The 18195-nt window shown below is 37.7% G+C and overlaps 1 protein-coding gene across 1 annotated transcript in view; it reads left to right on the forward strand.

The window, feature by feature from the left end:
• Positions 1-18195, forward strand: part of DOCK4 (dedicator of cytokinesis 4) — a 525552-nt gene that overhangs the window by 291903 nt on the left and 215454 nt on the right. The window contains exons 9-11 of the mRNA XM_027838880.1: positions 9055-9136; positions 9954-10014; positions 12674-12806. Of these exons, the coding sequence (XP_027694681.1) occupies positions 9055-9136; positions 9954-10014; positions 12674-12806 (276 nt within the window). The remainder of the gene's footprint in view (positions 1-9054; positions 9137-9953; positions 10015-12673; positions 12807-18195) is intronic.

Genomic DNA, 18195 nt, shown 5'->3' on the forward strand with positions numbered 1-18195 from the left:
AGATTGTTTTGGGAATCAAATGAGATAACATGTATAAAGCAATTTGTAAAACTTAAAGCACTGTATCAACTCCAGCTGTTGTTACTATAATATATAATTATGAATATATTATTATATATTTCTAATTTCACTTGATGAGTGCAGATGTATTTGTATATACATATATATGTATGTATACATGTGTGTATGTACTACAATATATATGTATGTATACATATGTATATGTATATATGTATACACACATATATGTATATATATATATGTATATATATCTATCACCTACACCTGTGATTTCATCAATGTGGGGAGCTGTGGGTGATGGCTATTGCAAAAATTTGCTATTTCAGATCTGTCACCCACTTAGAGTACTTAGAGTACTACAGAGTTGTTTGACCAGGGGTATGAAAGGGATTAAGTGACTTAGCCAGGGCCACACCACCAGTGTATGATAGAAGCAGGATTTAATCTAGGCCTTTCTGATTCTGAGACCAGCTCTAAGCACTATACCACACTGTGCCTCTCACTCAAATGTATAAAGGAGAAATGAAAAAAAATAGACACTCAGTATTTCTTAACTTCTCCAAATATTTATTATGTTTTGCTTTTAAGTTAAATCCTTTAAACCTGTAATTCCTTTACCTTACAGTAGAGTGGTTTTTGTTTGTTTTTGTCACTTTCTACATTACCAAGGCTTGAAATGGGAAGAGGTTAGCTTTCTTTTATGATGAAGAAAAGTGCAATCTTTATTCTTCAGTTATGTCATTTAAATTGGGTGTGATGAAATTAGCTTGGCGACATCATTCTGTTTCTGTCAGGGACAATGTTTCTTGTGTGGCATGACAGTACTTCCATTTTAGGAGGATATAATTTGGGACTTCAAGTTTCATTTCAGAATCCTTGCAATCATTATTTTTCATTTCCTTTCTCTTTGTTTTTCCCCTTCTCTTTCTCCCCTCCTCACCCTCACCCCCCTTCCCTGTTCTTGGATGCTCAAACAAGTGTAGAAACCGTACTACAAAAAAGCATATATTAGTTGCTTTTTCTGTGAGAAGAGACCTGGAAGGGCACAAGAAAAGATGAAATAAGATATGGAGACTAAGATGCTAAACATGCCCTTAAAATTTAGGTCATGTGCAGGAGGAGCCCTAAAAACATTCTAAATATGCCTTAAATATGTATCCATCTATTATTGCCTTGGAGGTCTGTATGTAGCTCCTACTCGAATTTAACAAATTTGTTGTGTACCTATTATGTGTAGAACACTATTAAGGAAGATACAAAATTTTTATAATCTTTCCCTGCCCTCATGGTGCTTAGATTCTAGTAGGGAAATATAGGATATTTGCACAAATAACTTTGCATCAGAACAATGATAAATACCTAGAGAGCGCAAAGAAAATGTTAATTAGAGAAAAGTAATTACCTCTATCTCATCTTGAATACCTTATCATGCCCGGGCTCCTAGGACCAGTCTTCTAAAAGACATAACGACTTGAGAGACTTGAAAGCATCTTGTTAATTCCCTGAACTTCTTTTCCCTGTGAATTCCTTGGACCAAAATTGTAGTGACATAGTTCAGACCTTGTGATGATTGCAGGGTGTTTGAATGCTGACTAGGAGCTCAATGCCTGAGGCAGCCACCTTAGAGCTTCCATTATAAGTACTAACTTATTGAAATTTATTGAGGACTTGAAGTCAGAGTTAGCTGGCATATTAACTCTTCTTGGGCTTTTTTATGAATTTTAGTTTTTTTGGACATATATGAAGTATGTATTAATTCATATAGGGAAAAATATTTTAAAGTTACCTTTTCTTTGAAGAATATGATCTGCCTTCTTAGAAATATCCTAGCCTTTTACTTAGTACATTGGTAATTACGTCAAACATTAATCATGCATTAAAGAAAAAATATATGCAAGTTTCAAAGACTGATTAGATAATTATTTCTCAATTAAGTAGGTAAAGATAATTTCAGGATACCATCTATTCATTTCATCCTGCTGCTCACTGCTGCCAGATTAATTTTTTCTAAAGCCCAGCCTTGAAAATATCACCTGCTCCTAGTTGGAAACATTTCATGGATCTCCATTACTTCTATAATAAAGTCCAAACTCCTTAGGCTGGCATATAGCTCATCACAACTTGATTCCTACCTATTCTCCCCTTATCTCCTTTTATATACTATATGAACACAGCTATGCATTAATTGGTCTTTTCCTTGTTCCTTGAAAATGCACTTTTCCCTTCCCCTTCCCCATTCCCCCTTTCTTCATCCCTTCTTCCATTCCCCCTGCCCAGAAAGTGTATCTCCTTTTTGGTTTTCCAAATCCTCCCCTTCATAAAAGAACTAGTGAGAATACAGAAGACATCTGTCTTCTCAGTATGATTGCATACTCTCCTCCATGGTCACAGAATAAGAGGTCTATCCGCAAATAAAGCTCATTAATTCTCCTTTGTGTGCCCTCTATCGTAATCCCTTTTCTACCTCTTCCAAGACATTTATCTGATAATTTCATTTTCTCATTTATCTTCGATCTGTCCTGCTCCACTGTGAAGGGGCCTGAATGGGACTCTTTCTCATGTACCCATAAACACATGCAGTTCATCCAAATGCTGGGAGAAAAAAATCCCTCCCTGGCCCCTTTAGATCACCCAGTCACTGGTTAATCCTCAACTGCCTCCCCTTTTTTGCTAGATGTTTGGAAGGGTGTTAACTACAATGGATGCTAAGCACTTCCTCATAATCTGGTTTTTCCTTGAGTCCTTGTGAACTGTGTTCTACACCCAGACTCCTACTCAAACTGCTGTCTCAAACATTGGTCATCAGTCATCACCAAAGGCAGTAGCTTTTTTTTTTTTTTCAGTCTTTGTCCTCCTTGATTTTTCTGTAGCTTTTGGCACTATTGATTATGCCTTTTTTTCTTGACATTCTTTCCTGTTTAGCTTCAGAGATGCCACATTCTTTTGATTCTTCTCCTACCTTTCTAAATGTTCTTACCTTACTCCTCCTGCCCTTTTGGGCCACTTCCCAACACCTTAACCTTGGTAGCTTTCCAAAGTTTTGTCATTGACCCACTTCTGTTTTCTCAATACTCTCACTCTTGATGAAGTTGACTGTTTCTTTGTGTGGCATTCAAAGCCCTTCACATCTGGCCTTGTCTTGTATTCATCTACTTCATTTATTCTGTGCTTTGGGGAGACTTGAACTTTTTTCATGCCTTTTCTCATATTGTTCCTTGTGTACAGAAAGTTTTCCCTTTTAATCTCTACCCATCCTTTATAGCAGAGGTCAGATTTCTTTGCAATACTGCCCACACCACTCCCAAGTGAAGCCAATGTAATTGGGAAATATTTGACAAAATATATAAAATACAATAGAACATAGAAAATGTTCATATGCAGTTTTGTAAGTTAGGCAGCCTGCAGGAATCTTTATGGTTTTGTGACTCCTAATGCAGTGGAAGGTGGGTAGAGGTTCTATTTGAGGACCTATTTAAGTTTGACACCACTGCTTTAAAACCATACAGAAATGTGACCTGATTCATGAAGCCCTCAGTCTGCACAGAAAGAAAAACTCTTTCTGGAGTTCAAGGATCTGGGTTCAAATCCTGCCTTTGGTATTTACTATTTGTGTGACCTTGGGCAATTCACTTTAGCCTCCCTGGGCTTTAGTTTCTCATCTGAAGTTGAATTGGTTGAAAATGATGGCTTCTCATATCCTTTAGCTCTATAGCCATGATCCTTGTGCTTCAAAAAATATTTTCTTTTGTATTTCTCTAGTATGCATATCAGCTATTGTGATTTTCTATGCGTCATATTCTCCCGCTAGACTCTAAGCTCTTTGAGGACAGGACTGTGCTTTATCTAAACTTTATAGCTACCTTAGCACCTATCAGGTGCCCTAAAAACAATAGATACTTTATAATTTTTTGCTCGGTGGAATCGAATTGGATTAAATTGTCCCTGGTCGGGTCCTACTTACATAATAGCTTCCCTGGCCTTCCTTAACTCTCAGCAACCACGAAATGGTTATAGTGTTTATTTGTACCACTGATCTGGGATTTTTATGTTCTCTTGTTTGTATTTGTTCTGTACCTCCAGCTAGAATGTAATCCCCTTGGGGAGTCGTGGTCTGCTTTGTGTCTCCAATAGCTAGCCACAGTCCCTCACATAGAGGAAGTAACAAATTAACAGATGTTGGTGACCATTATTAGTGGGAGGTGTTAGCATTAGTGGTGCAACCTACCTAAGAGATCATCTGCCTTGATAAAGCTTCTTAATGTTGATTTAGCTGTGTTCATTTGGCCCCAAACCTTGACTGAATATGTTTTACGAGGCTATCTTTTGGTAGCTGGGCAGTTGACTGTTTAGTGTTTCCTTGAACTTGGTGATTAAGTGTTTGGTTTCATGTCTCCTCCAGGAAGAGTGATTATTCTCCTTCCTCCAGTCTCCCAAGCAAGATCTACCTCCTCCATGAAGCTTTGCCTAATTGCCTTTACCCCCAGTAGAGATTGAGCTGTCTTTTTCCTCTGAACTTGCAGATTGTTATTCCTCTCTTAAGCACTAGTAATATTATTTTGCACTATAGTTAGGCCTGTGTCTTGAGAGGCAGCGTACCAAAATGGGTAGAATGCTCATTTGAACATTATGAAGACCTGGGTTCAAGTCCTGCATCTGACACATTCCACTCTGGCTAAGTCAGTCTCTAAAATTGTAAACTGCAAAGAAGGTGGCCCTCTGTGTTAGCAAATGGAGTTTCTTCATCTGGGAGTTTCCTCTATCAGTGGGTGAATAGGTGTAATCCCTACCTGGCTCTGGTACATACCTTACCTCTCCTCCTGGACTGTAAGCTTATTGAAGGCAGGGACTGTGTTTTGTTGGTGCTTATATGCCCCTCAGCCTAGCACAGTATTCAACATTTAGGAGTGACTCAATAAACATTTATCCTCTTGATAGAATAGCTAACATTTATATAGCGCTTACTGTGTGACAGTCACTGGCAACACATTGCTATCTTATTTGATCCTCATCATCACCCTGGGAGGTAGGTGCTATTATTAACTCCATTTTACAGATAGGGAAACTGAGGCAAGCAAGGGTTCAGTGACATCCAGGATCACATGGATCATAGGTATCTGAGGCTGGATTTGAACTCAAGTCTTCCTGACTCCAGAACTGTCATTCTATCTTCTGTGCCATTATACTGAATTCTTCCCAGGATTTATAACTGGAAGGGACTTTGGGGTTTCAAGCCGCTCATTTTATAGACATAGAAACAAAGATCCTGAAGAGGATAAATGACTTTCCCAAAATCACACAGGTAGTAAGTGGCAGGTCCCCAGAGACTTGAACTCAGACTTTCTGACATTGAATCCTATGTTCTCTTGCTTAAAATTAATCCCTTCTTTCATGTACCCTACCTCTAATTCCCCCCCCCTTCCTTTTTCCTTTTGTCTCCCTGTTGAGTGAAATATGTTTTTGTATCCAGCTCGTGTGTGTATACATGTGTATGTGTGTGTGTGTGTGTATGTATTCCTCAAATCCAGTGCTCTTCATATCACACCATTGCCATTTTTCTCATTTGCCTGAAGGCAGTAAGTTGGGCAAAGTGAGTTTTATATCCTTACTTGTTTCTGTAACCGTTATTCGGTAACTGAAAAGAGGAAAGAGACCCATTCTCCCTCACAGACCAGATTTCACTCTTTGTCCAAGTTTTTTTCTCCAGAAAACATATTCCCACTCAGGTCTTAGTCTTATGCCTTTGGTTTTGAGTTTTACTTTCTTAAGCATGGGAGTGGCAGGCAAGCCGCAGCACCCTAGACCTCCCAGGCTGATGTAAAATAGTTATTGGTTCTCATCCAGTGCCTCAGGCTGCAAAAGTAGCTGCAGGAATTGGGATGTGGGTGAGCGTGGAGGGAAAGGGAACCAAATGAAGTCTCATTTTATTAGCAATCAAAAGGCAGCAGGGCAGAGTGGACAGAAAGCCAGGCTTAGAACCCAGAAGACCTGGGTTCAAGCCCTCCCTCTGATGCCTCCTGTCTGTGTAACCCTGGGAAGAGTTTCCTTCCCAGTGTTCTGGGACTGTAAGTGTCAGAGAAGATGCCACCTTGCCTTGGTAGGAGCATTGTCCTCATCTGGGCAGTTCCTCATGCCAGTGAATTCGTAGTTCCAGAATAGCCCCTGTCCCTGTTTCTAGCAACATCTATTGATACTAAGGACAGCCATCCAGAGACAGAATTCAACAGAATACAGAAACAAATGGCATTTCTTCTTCCAATGTTCCATGCCTAATGCATACTTGTCACCTCATACCCTCTCTTGATAAATAAACTATTTAGATGTTTAAGCATTCTGTGCAAGATAGTCTTAGGCGGAACTGGGAAGCTGGCAAAAATCTGTCTTTTCCCTTTCTACAGTTTTCATTCTCAGGTGTCTAGTATGTCCTTCTGGTTAGATCCATCATCATTCCTCTGTCTCCATTAAAGTGAGCTCACCTGGCCCTGCCAAGCAGTTACTAGGTTTAGACCTTTCTGATCTCTTTCCCATAATCTCCCACCCCTATTTCTGTTTTTAAAAAAATGTCCATTACTCCAGGGACCTAGTTAGTGTTGGCAGCTAGGTGGCATAGTGGACAGAGCACCATGTCTAGACTCAGGAAGATTCATCTTCCTTACTTCAGATCTCAGCTCAGACACTAGCTATGGGACCCTGGGCAAGTCACGTAAGCCTCTTAGACTCAGACTTATCTGTAAAATGAGCTGGAGAAAGAAATGCAAACCACTTCAGTATCTTTGCCAAGAAAACCCCAAATGGGGTCATGAAGAGTCGGAAGACTGAAATAACTGAATAAGTACTGAATGAATGCTGTGGTTTACAATGCAAATTGACAGGGCTAACTAAAGCAACCCAATTCTCCCGACTTCAAGTCCTGTGATCCTTCCCCTACCAGACTGCTTCCTCTGTTAAACTGATCTGAGATCATTCACGTGACATGCTTGGAGGTGATAAACCTCTGTAACTGTCCAAATGTTTTTAAAACATACACTCTAACCTTCTTGCATTACCCAACCCAGGAAGCTTAATTACATTTTAACAAGGTTTTTGTGGAAGCAGAATTATCTTAAGCTAAAGGTGTGATGATCAGAGGTAAAATTCCAGGTGCTGTTACCAGGCTGCTGAGGGAAATACTTTACTCAGCTGAGTCTTTCATTGCTCCTTAACTCATATTCTGTACTATGCTTAGGCATAAGCTCAAACCTGGCTCTGGAAGTGTGGTACACATTAATGAGGAAAGCTGGTGAGAAATAATGTAGTAGGCTCAACTTTCTGTTTTGACATAATAGGAGGAGGAAAACAATTATTACTTATAACTCATATGTCAGAGTTAACTCTGGGCCAAGAATAGTAATTAGTTACCTCTAGAAAGCCCTTACTCATTGTACAGTGATTGTTACAGTGTGCTTTGGAGACCATTGGTATAAAGTTCCAGGGACTTTCTGGGTGGTCTATTGCCTAATGTCTTATAGATAATAATATTACAATAATATGAAGTAGCCCTTTTTTATTCCTCAACTGAATTTCTTCCTTTTTTTTAACCACTTATCATCCACCCCTGAAAGTTATCTATGCAAAAGTAATTTTTATTCCCATTAATTATGGCAAGATTTTTTTCCCCACTGACAAATGGGGTAGGTAGTCCTTCAGCTCCTTTATTTCATTGTGAACTAATTCATTTCTTATGCATTGATATTTTCTGTGACTTTTGTTTTTCTTAGAATTGCCTTTTTTTTTTACTGGATGCTAAATTCTGAATTTGTAAGAGCATAACCCCACCACCCATTTTAATTTTATTAAGCATTTCTGTCAATGATCAACAAGCAGAAGTATTTAAATAAAAATTAGACTTGGGGTGAGGACCCATCGACTAGGTAATGGCTGAATAAGTTATGGTGTATGAATGTGATGGGAATACTATTGTGCTTGAAAAATAATGAAAGGGTGAAGGTTTTGGAGAAATATGGGAAGACTGTGAACTGATACAATACAGAATGAGGTATATGGGATCAGAAGAACAGTTTATACAATCATAATATTGTAATAAGCAACTTTCAAAGACTTAGGGACTCTCATCTATACAATGACCAACCACAATTCTAGAGAACTCATGATAAAACATATTCTTCATGCCATGACAGAAAGTTTATGAAGTCAGAGTATAGATTTGGACAATTTTTTTTAGATATGATCAATGTAAGAATTTGTTTTGCTCATCCATACATCTTTGAAATAATGTTTTTTTTTTCTTTCTCAGTGAAAGGTAGAGATGGGTGAGAGAAAAAGCAGATTTTCAATGATTAAAAATAAAATTTAATTTAAGGAAAAAACTAATAAGCTCCATGTGAATCTTGAGTAAGGACAGGCAAATGATACTTTGTTTCATACTCATTTTTTATTTAATTTCTGGCTATGCTTTTGGAAAGAAAAACAATGAAAACATGGATTTCAAATTCTTTTCACTTATCAGGAAGTCATTTCTTTGTACCTTATATTTTCCCCTTTCTGGGTTGTTGACTTGCAAAGTTTATCCCAAGAGAAGCAAACTCTTTTTGTTTCAGGTGCTTTGTTGTTGTTGTTCAGTCATGTCTAACTCTTCATGACCCCATGGACTATACTGTCCACGGCCTTTTCTTGGCAAAGACCAGGAGTGATTTGCCATTTCTTCTCTAGTGGATTAGGACAAGCAATGGTTAAGTGACTTGCCCAGGGGACACATAGCTATTAAGTGTCTGAGGCCAGATTTGAATTCAGGTCTTCCTGACTTCAGCCCCAGTATTCTATCCACCAAGCCACTTAGCTGCCCCTATTTTAGGTGCTATTTTTATAGAGGCAAATTTTCTATAAAATCCATGCCATTTGGAATGGTATTTACTAAAATTGTGAAAGTTGAGAATGAAAAGGTTTGAGAATAAAAGTTATAGAAGAATGAAAAAAAAATAAAAATAAAGAAATTAAACTAACTTCTTAAACTTGAAAATTTTTTTTTCTTGCTTGCAGTGAGAGGTTTTTTTTGAGACTAAATAGAAATGGTCTGCCAAAGTCCCCAGAGAAGCCTGAAAGACATTGTTCTCTCTTTGTGGTGAGTGTACCTTATTTTCATATGCAAGAAAACTTTCTTCCATTGTACTTATTCAAATTCCTATTGTAAGTAGACTCCGTTGTTCTTGCTTAAGATTGCTAGTTAGCTTATAAATCTCATGAAGATTCAGAAATTTGGCCATAGTATCAGTTGTAACATCATTTGTTAACTCTACTTTTTTTTTTCTTTTATATGGGTCAAATCCTGTTAGAGTGACATTAGGAACTATGAACATTCCTTTGCTATGCTAAAATATTGTTGACCTTTGTTTTGAAGCAAGTAACCAACTGGTTACTGCTTGAAATCATTCTTTATTAAAAGGAAACATCTTTGTAGTTCCAATTGCATTTGTAATATGATTTAATCTCTCTCTGTCCCTCTCCTTCTCTCTCCTCTCCTTCTTCTCTCTCTGCATCTACTTATGTATCTATCATCAATCTGTCTGTCTATCTCTCCTTCTGATAATTAGGTATAACATAACTTCATTTTTCATTTTAGGAATCTAATTCCTTTTTGAGCTATTTATTTTTCCATATGGAATAGGCTAATGTTCTTAACTGGCTCCCTGAAAACATGATGTTAGATGAAATAGTGTTACAAGGGGGTATGGCTTTCATAAGAATAAGGTTATTATTGTGAAATAATGTTAGTCCTAGCAGTGCCAGGTGATAAGCCTGTTTCTGTGTGCTGTAGGTCAACTACCATTTATTAAGTGCCTACTTTTTGCCAGGTACTGGCAAAGTAACATACCATACCCTTCCAATGTTATTTTTTCATGTGTAAGCTGTCAGATGACCTTCCTTGATTTCTTTGGCAGGATCTGGGTAGCAGTGAGCTCAGAAAGGACATCTATATCACTGTGCACATCATCCGAATAGGTGAGTAGGGCAGCCTGCCAACCTTAATGACACATTTGCAAATGATGTGCAAGTAGCTAAGAGAAAAAAGGCAATGAGGTTTGGATATGGATGTGATGCATTTCAATTCCATATGCATGAATACATTTGGGAAAGAAATCTACTTGTGCTTTGCTTCTCAGTATTTGATGCCACTTATTTTTTCTGGTGCCAGTATTGACAATTTAAACCTCAGTTTTTAGTCCTGATCTGAGAATAGCCTTTTTTCTCCCATTATAAATGGTGATAAGTATATTCGTAATTCTTTTATTTTTAAATAGTCAGTGACAATCAGATGTTTTGGTGGTTTTCCTCTCTCCCTTGGGAGAAAAAATAAATAAAAAAGGTTTTTTGTCATTATACAAGATTGGGGGAGGGGGAGTAGGTCCATAAGAGTGCTCTCTTTAAAGATTATCTTTTTTTTCAAGTGAAAAAAAAAGACAAATCCTAATATTGGAGGAGAGCGTGAAGTGGTCTTTTGGGGCAAAATTTCCTACAGATTCATGAATTCTTTATATTACACATGCCTAAATCAGGAGCACGTATTTCCCCTGTGTTATTCCAGCATAGTAAATGATTTACAATGAAGGGATTTTGGAGTTGGACGAATAAGGTAAAACACGAACTAGTTAAGCTATATGGCTTTTATGTTGATACCAAAGAGCTATAATTTGAAATTCATTCCTTTTTCTTTCAGCACTATAGTTTTCTTTTTCTCAATAATGGCACGGTTCTGTAGGAGTATGGTGCGCCCATGTAGAACACAATGTATTGATCTTCATTTTATTTTTGTCCACATGAAGCATCTGCATTGTGCATGGAGAGAGGAGAGCTTGTAATACATTGCCATTTCAATGCAGACTAATGTGTGTGTGTGTTTTTTTCTCCGTATATAATCCCTTCTGAAATCCCTTTTCCATTTGTCTTTTTATGTTTGAAGGACAGCAGAAGTGAGAAGCAACCTATTTGTTTCTTTTTTTGTCTTCTTTTTAAATGGTTACATAGGAACATTTTGGGAAGGAAATCCTTTGAAGCATTAAGAAAAGCTAGAGTGAATACTGAAATATGTTTCTATGAGGGAGATTCAGTAAACCAGCAAGGTTTACTACTTTGTTGTCTTCTTTCAAACCAATAATGCAACTTGATGCTACAAAATCTAGAAGATAGTTTTGTGGGAAGTCTTTTAAATTTTAATAATATCATTCATAGCATTTTGGATTTTTGATAATTGCTATTTATGAATTTTCTGTAGTTAGAGGAACGAGGTAATGTTCCCCCCCAAGACCCAGAATGTTCCTCATTTCTTAAAGGGGGATAACAGAAAATATATTTGGAGCAGACCCTTTAAAGCCAAGGGATTTTAATAGGCACCATGCTTGCTTCAAATATATAACAGTTTAATAGCTGTTATCTCTTTTTATCAAGTATTTTGCAGATATTAATTAGTTGAAATGAACATTTAATTAGCAGTTAATCCCCCCCAGCTTTCATTGAATGCATAACTTCATGGGATTATTGAAAGACCTGCCAAAAAGGTCAAGAGATTTTTGGTTAAACGTTTTGAGAATGAGATGAAATTAGATTTGGAGCAGTGCAGTGTAAGAAGAATTTAGGCTTAGTCTGTTAGCTCTTTTGATATGATGAAATGAAGGGGAGAAGGAATTGTTATCTTTAAGAGCCAGGCACTTTTCATTTCTATAAAAGTGTCCCAGGCATCTCCTTATTGGGTGAGAGGGGTGTGCTGGCCAGCATTAGCTAGGGAAAATAAGAAATGATACACCTTGCCATTTAGTGCCTTGCTTCTCGGTGTTTAAGGCTAGGTCTTTGATTCTGAAAGGAAACATATTTTCTAAATAAAGAAAATTAAGAAGTTTGCTTTCTCTCATCCCCTTCTTTGCATTCCTTTTTATTCCTCTTTTACTCTCGTTTCTTTTTCCTTCTTCAGTTTTGAAATAGCTTGTTGCTGGTAGGTGCTCTCCTTTCCTCTCCTCCCCGCTTTGTTCTTGCTTAGGGGCCTTTCCTATAAATATGACTAGAGTCCGGGGCTTCTCATTAATCGGAGAGTTAGGAACTCTAGAGTTGACAGTACCAGTCAATTGAGCACTGTAATAGTATCAGTGTTGTAGTGTGGGAGAGAGAGCCAGTCCTCACAGAGCCAGAAGGGAAGACCCCCCAAATTAAGTTTGTCAACATCTAAGTGTTGTGAAGCAAAGAGAGTTATGCTTTATGGGTTTGGGAGATGGTGGCAGAAATAGCCCATACATGTTTCTCATATGAGGATCTTCTCAAGCTATTGTGAAAGTTATGTTCCTCTTGCTTGATTGCAAGTCCAGATGAAGAGGCAAAGATGATTGAAGAACATCACATGAACTTATATGGAATCCTAGAACTAAAAGTCCTTAGAAATCATCTTGTCTAATCCTCTCATTTTACAGATGAAGTAATTCAGTACCAGAGAGATTAGGTGACAAGTCCAGGGTCACACAGCTATTTAGTCTCAGAGGTAGAACTAGAGCTCAGGTTTCCAATCCTCCTTTCAATCACAACATGAAGTTATTTCTGGACTGCCACGTAGCTGGGCATGACTCATGAGGATGGCTCCAGTCAAGTGGCTGTGTCCTGTCATTGTTTTACTGGACAGGTCGAATGGGGGCTGGTGAGAAGAAGAACGCGTGCAGTGTACAGTACCGGCGGCCCTTTGGCTGTGCAGTCCTCAGTATTGCGGACCTGCTGACTGGAGAGACCAAGGATGACCTCATCTTGAAAGTGTACATGTAAGAAATGTTCAGGCATTTGTATTTGGGGAAAAGATGGGGCAATCACTTACATCTACTCCCAAGGGAATAGAAAATGAGAGTTCTACTACTCTTGCTAGCATTAGCTATGGGTGATAGGACATAAAATGTGGATTTCACAGGTCTATCCCAAGAGACTCAACATGTGTAGTGTTATGGGGATAAGCTCGCTAATTGCCACTGGCTGTTTCTCAAATGATAACTACATTAAGTTCTCAATTAATGTGAATATTGATTGCCCACCTTTTTTAGCTTCTCTACTATGGGTTTAAAATTCCAAGATGGCTTCCCCCATTTTTTTTTCTAGACCACTTCCCTGAACATCAGTTAGTTCTGAGAAAATGAAAATTAGTTAATGCGCATGATGGCACATGCCTGTAATCCTAGCTACAAGCTGACAGATCTTTTGAGCCCTGAAGTTTTGAGCTTCACTGGCAAGTTGATTGACCACCTACATCAAATTCAGCATTAATATGGTAAATGTCCAGGTGAGGTGGTGCATAAAGTTACCTAAAAAGGGGTACACCTATCTAAGTCAAAAACAGAGCAAATCAGCTGCCCCATGCTGACTAGTAAGAAGGAATGAACCTTTGTATAGCCCCCTCTACTACTATTCTGGGCAAGATGGGGAAACTGAGTATTAGAGGGAGGGTAGGGAAGGAAAGAAAGAGGGAAGAAATAGAGAAAATGAGAATATAGGCAAATCAGTCTTAATAGTAACCTAAGTAAATGTCATTGTTTCAAGCCACTAATCAGAGGCTATTTGATTACCTGTTATTTGATTTTCATGACGTCAACCCAAGGCCACCAAGGAAGTCAAAGGACATATATCCTACATATAACTGACATATCTTGAAGAGCTTTTGTTCAAGGATATGCTATAGCCAAGCAAGTCTTAAACAGTGAGTGGAAGGAATTCAGCTGCTAAAGAGCTCCCTTAAGTCTTTCCAGGAGAGGAACACATTCTGTCCATTTCTGTCAATCATCTGATCCCCATATAACCTATCAATATGCTAATGCAAGGTCCATGTGAAGTTCATTTAGTGAAACAACAGCACAAGGTTGTTTCTTTCTTTTATGGCAGACTTTCTTATGAGGGTGCTCTCTTAGGAGCTACCTTTGGACTTGCTAGCCTTTGGATTAACAGGGAGGCAAGTGGAAACATTTTTCCTCTATTCCCAAATTTATGCTTTGAGACATTTGGCCATTATAGTTTGGTGATGCAGTAAAAAGTATGGCTATGTTTGCCCTGTCCCATGTAGAGGTGGGTCCCACTTACTTGCCTTGTGAGTATATTGCCTCTCTCTCTATGTGCCTTTTTTTTTCTGGGGGGGGGGGGGGGGGGGAGAGGGAGGCATGGACAGGAAGCCCTTTCCCACAGCCCAGAAATATAACAAATGGCCCCACAAATGCTCCTGAACATTTTATAAGCAAGCAGAAAGCATCACAACATAAATGTATGTGTGCATGTGTTACCTAATAAAAACATTTATCTGTACTAGAAATCTCCTACAAAAGGAAGATGTTGTTACAATTATATTGCAAATGTCTTATAGCAAAAGGATTTTTAACCTTTTTCATGTCATGGGCCCCTTGGGCAGTCTGCTAAAGCCTCTGGACTCCTTCTAAGAATAATGTTTATTAATGCATAAGTAAAATACATAGAATTACTTTGGAAACTGATTATATTGAAATGCTTTTAGTGCAATTATCAAAATATTAAATAAGCCTTGGACACCAGGTTAAGAAGGCTTGTTTTACCATATAGTGCCAAACTATACTGTAGTATCAGTTTACATAACAACTTTAATCATAGCTCTGCAGAATTCCCTCATCTGCTTTCTGTACAATACATTGGCAAAATTTTCTGGGAAAATGGGATTAAAAAACAAAAATATTACAAATATTTTTATACCATTTGGGACTCCCAAATGGGTATAGGGCTTTGTATAATTGGCAGATACCTGACTGAATCAGAAAATTTGGATTTGAATCACACCCTTTGCTATCTTTTAGCTTTTTGACCATGAATCAGTCGCTTAATCTCTTTGGGTCCCAGCTTCCTTATTTGTAAAATGGAGATAATAGCTCAAAATAGCTCCCAGTGTTCTTGTGAAGCTCCAGTCAGATAATGTATGTAAAGTGCTCTATAAACAACAACAACTACCACAATCAGAGCTACACCACCACCATCACTGATAAAGAGTAGCATAATATATGTATATATACACACATATATTATATCCCCATACATATATGTATGTGTGTGTGTATATACACACACATATATATGTCTCAATCACCTAAGTTACACAGGGGTTTGGCTTCATGTTTGGCTTCATTCATAAAATTGAAGTTTCACGTATTAGGGGTCTCGAACCTTGAAGTGGGCTAAAACAGTCACATGACATATATTAGGAAGCCTACCCTTAACAGTAAGTTGGAATTAATAAAATGAGCCATTTGGTATATTTCATCTCCCCATCCCCAAAACATATATTGCATTTTATAGCTAAGTTTTCATTAAATTTGAATTTTGGTTATTTTTTTTTTCCTAAGAAAATTTTTGTGGAAAACTTTTTATCACTGAGCAGAATATTTCTGGGAGACCCTCTGAACACAATGCCAAAATTAATTCTGAAATATTTAAAAAATTTGGGAATTCATTGGTGTGAGTTATCTCTTTACCAATGTAGATCCAACCTTTCTATGTTTTAGATCAGGGATTCTTGAGCTGGAATCTATGAATTTTATCTATCTATCTATCTATCTATCTATCTATCTATATACATACATATATATAAAATTGTAATTCAGTATAATTGGTTTCCTTCATAATCTCGTGTATTTTATTTTATATATTTAAAAACGTTCTTTGAAGGGGTCCATAGATTTAATTAGACTACCAGCAATATTCCATAACAAAAAGAGGCTAAGTAAACCCCTGTTTTATAGATTGTCTGTAGGAGTCGGAGTGTTTAGCAAGTTTAATTAGCTGGTGGCCAAACTTCTGGAGCTAAGTCTGTTCAAAGTTGAACTTATTCTGAGATGACATTTTACGTATTTCTTCTCTGACCATATCCAGCACACCCAACCTAGAGCCTTTTCAGCCTGGAGAGGTCTGCCAAACCTTGTGTTCCCACCCAACTGGCCTCCAACGACTCAGAGTCAACTCTTGAAGCTCATCCATGCCTGCCATAAATTACACCAGTTTATTCTAATAATTACCTTAATTTATTTGATATATATCATTTATGTTTCATTCATGTAGGATTACTGTATAGGCACATACTTAACACTTTTCCCCCACTGACATGGATGGATTTCCTGTTGTTATCCATAATCTCTTGCTTCTCCATTTCACAGTGTCACACATTTACCAATTAGTTGATAAACTGAGGTCTTTAAGCAAGGAGAACTAACTATCCCATAAGAATGTAGAAACCTTTGACCCTGTTTTAAAATACATAAATATTTGGTAAAATTCATAACTGTTTTTCTCTTTTGGGAGTGTGCCAATGCTTTTTTGTTTGTTTTTGTTCAGACCTATGATTTCAACAGCGTTATCAGGAACTTTCCCACTGATGCAGATGAGCAATTCTTTTGTAATTTATAGTCTTGGAGAGTTACCTGTGCCACAGTGGTGAAGGGACTTGTCTATGTGCCAGGATGTGTCAAAGGCAGGGCATGAATCCAGGCCTTCCCGACTCTAAGACTAACCCCTTCTATCTATTCTACCATATCATTTTTTTGTCTTTAACTGAGTACAGGGCTAAAAAACTAGGCCTATGATTTCATAGGGAACTGAGAAAATTTCCTCTACCAATGAAGGTGGACACCCTCTTGCAACTTAAAGTTTTAGAGAATGTCCTAGAGCATTGAGAAGTTAAATGTCTTGCCCATATAAATCATTCCCGAAGAGGGTTAAAATTCATGGTCATGGTCTCTTTCAAAGAAAATTCACTCTCAATCATGTTAGAACCAAGTAATGCATTTGCAGGTCCCGTCCTGCCTGGCTCCCGAGTAATACAACAAAAGCATTACTTTTCAACATTGCCCTTTTAAGGAACTGAAATTCTCAGCAAACATAATGTCATCAATACTCACACTTTTATTTGAAACTGTAGATAGCAAGTGTTACATCCACCCCACGTAGGGGAAAACTGAGAGAGAGAGAAACAGCTAAATATATTTTCTTTGATCATGTAGAAAGCAGAATAAAAGTCATGAATTCTTGTATCGCCCATATGGCCCACTGCCTCTCTGGTGAACACATCTTAATGCTGTATTTTTCTCATCATCAAGTGAGAGCACTGGGTTATTCCAAGGAATTTGGAGAAACCTCAGGAATATAGAGTATGGATGGTCTTTATAAGAAGAACTATCCGCTAGGGAGAAATCATAGAGAAAAGAAAATAGGAACTTAGTTTTTTGTGTTTGTTTGTTTTTAAACAAGGTGAGAGAGAGAGAGAGTGTGAGAGAGAGAGAGAGAGAGGGAGAGAGAGAAAGAGAGTGAGAATGTTATGTGTCTTAACTGACATCAAATCTGATGACAGTCTGGAAGTTCTGTTAGGAGTTCCCAGATCCCATGCTATTCTGGAACTTAAACACAGTATTAAGGAATATTTTGAATCTCTGGTTTATGAGCCACAAATTCTGGCCTTAGACTTTTTAGAATAAGCTTTAGTTTCATTTTGGGTTTTATTGGTTAAGAAAAGACTTGAACATTGATATTGCTTAGGTACCTAGTAAGATGCCAGCCATCTTTTCTCCTTACCCACTGAGGTAAAAGAAGGAAGAAAAAAAAAACTACATGCAAATTCTCTTGGAAGGTAATTTTATTTCTTACTGCTGGTCATATTTTATTTGATCTCAGTTTTCTAGTCATCCACATTTAAAAGCTCTATTTGGTGCCTCACTGTTCAGAAAGTTATATGTGTGACAAATAATGTCCATCATGAAAGTACCTGTGAATTGCAAAATAGGTAAAATATAAACTAACAGCTTCAGATTCAGGGTGTAGGAAAAGATATAACCAGGGAATAATTTCGACTCTGGTTTTATTTTAATCACTGAGGCTGCCTTTTCTCAGCTCATGGAGAGAAATGTTAGTGTCTAATACAAGATGGCAGCTTATTTGGAAATACCTGTAAGGGCAAGAGACAATGACCTGAATGAAACCCTAGCTAAGGAAGTAATTGTAATAGGGGAGGAGAAAAATAGGCCCCAGAGTGCTCAAGTAGTTAAGATTTACTTAATCTAGGAAATATTTTCTGAGCTGAATTATACTTTGTTTAAAAGTTCAATTCCCTTTGATAAATACTGAATACATTGTGCCTTGAAGGTTGTGATTAGAGGTTGATATTCA

The sequence above is a fragment of the Vombatus ursinus genome, unplaced genomic scaffold (assembly GCF_900497805.2).
Source record: "Vombatus ursinus unplaced genomic scaffold, bare-nosed wombat genome assembly UNPS02014830.1, whole genome shotgun sequence".
Classification (NCBI taxonomy): domain Eukaryota; kingdom Metazoa; phylum Chordata; class Mammalia; order Diprotodontia; family Vombatidae; genus Vombatus; species Vombatus ursinus.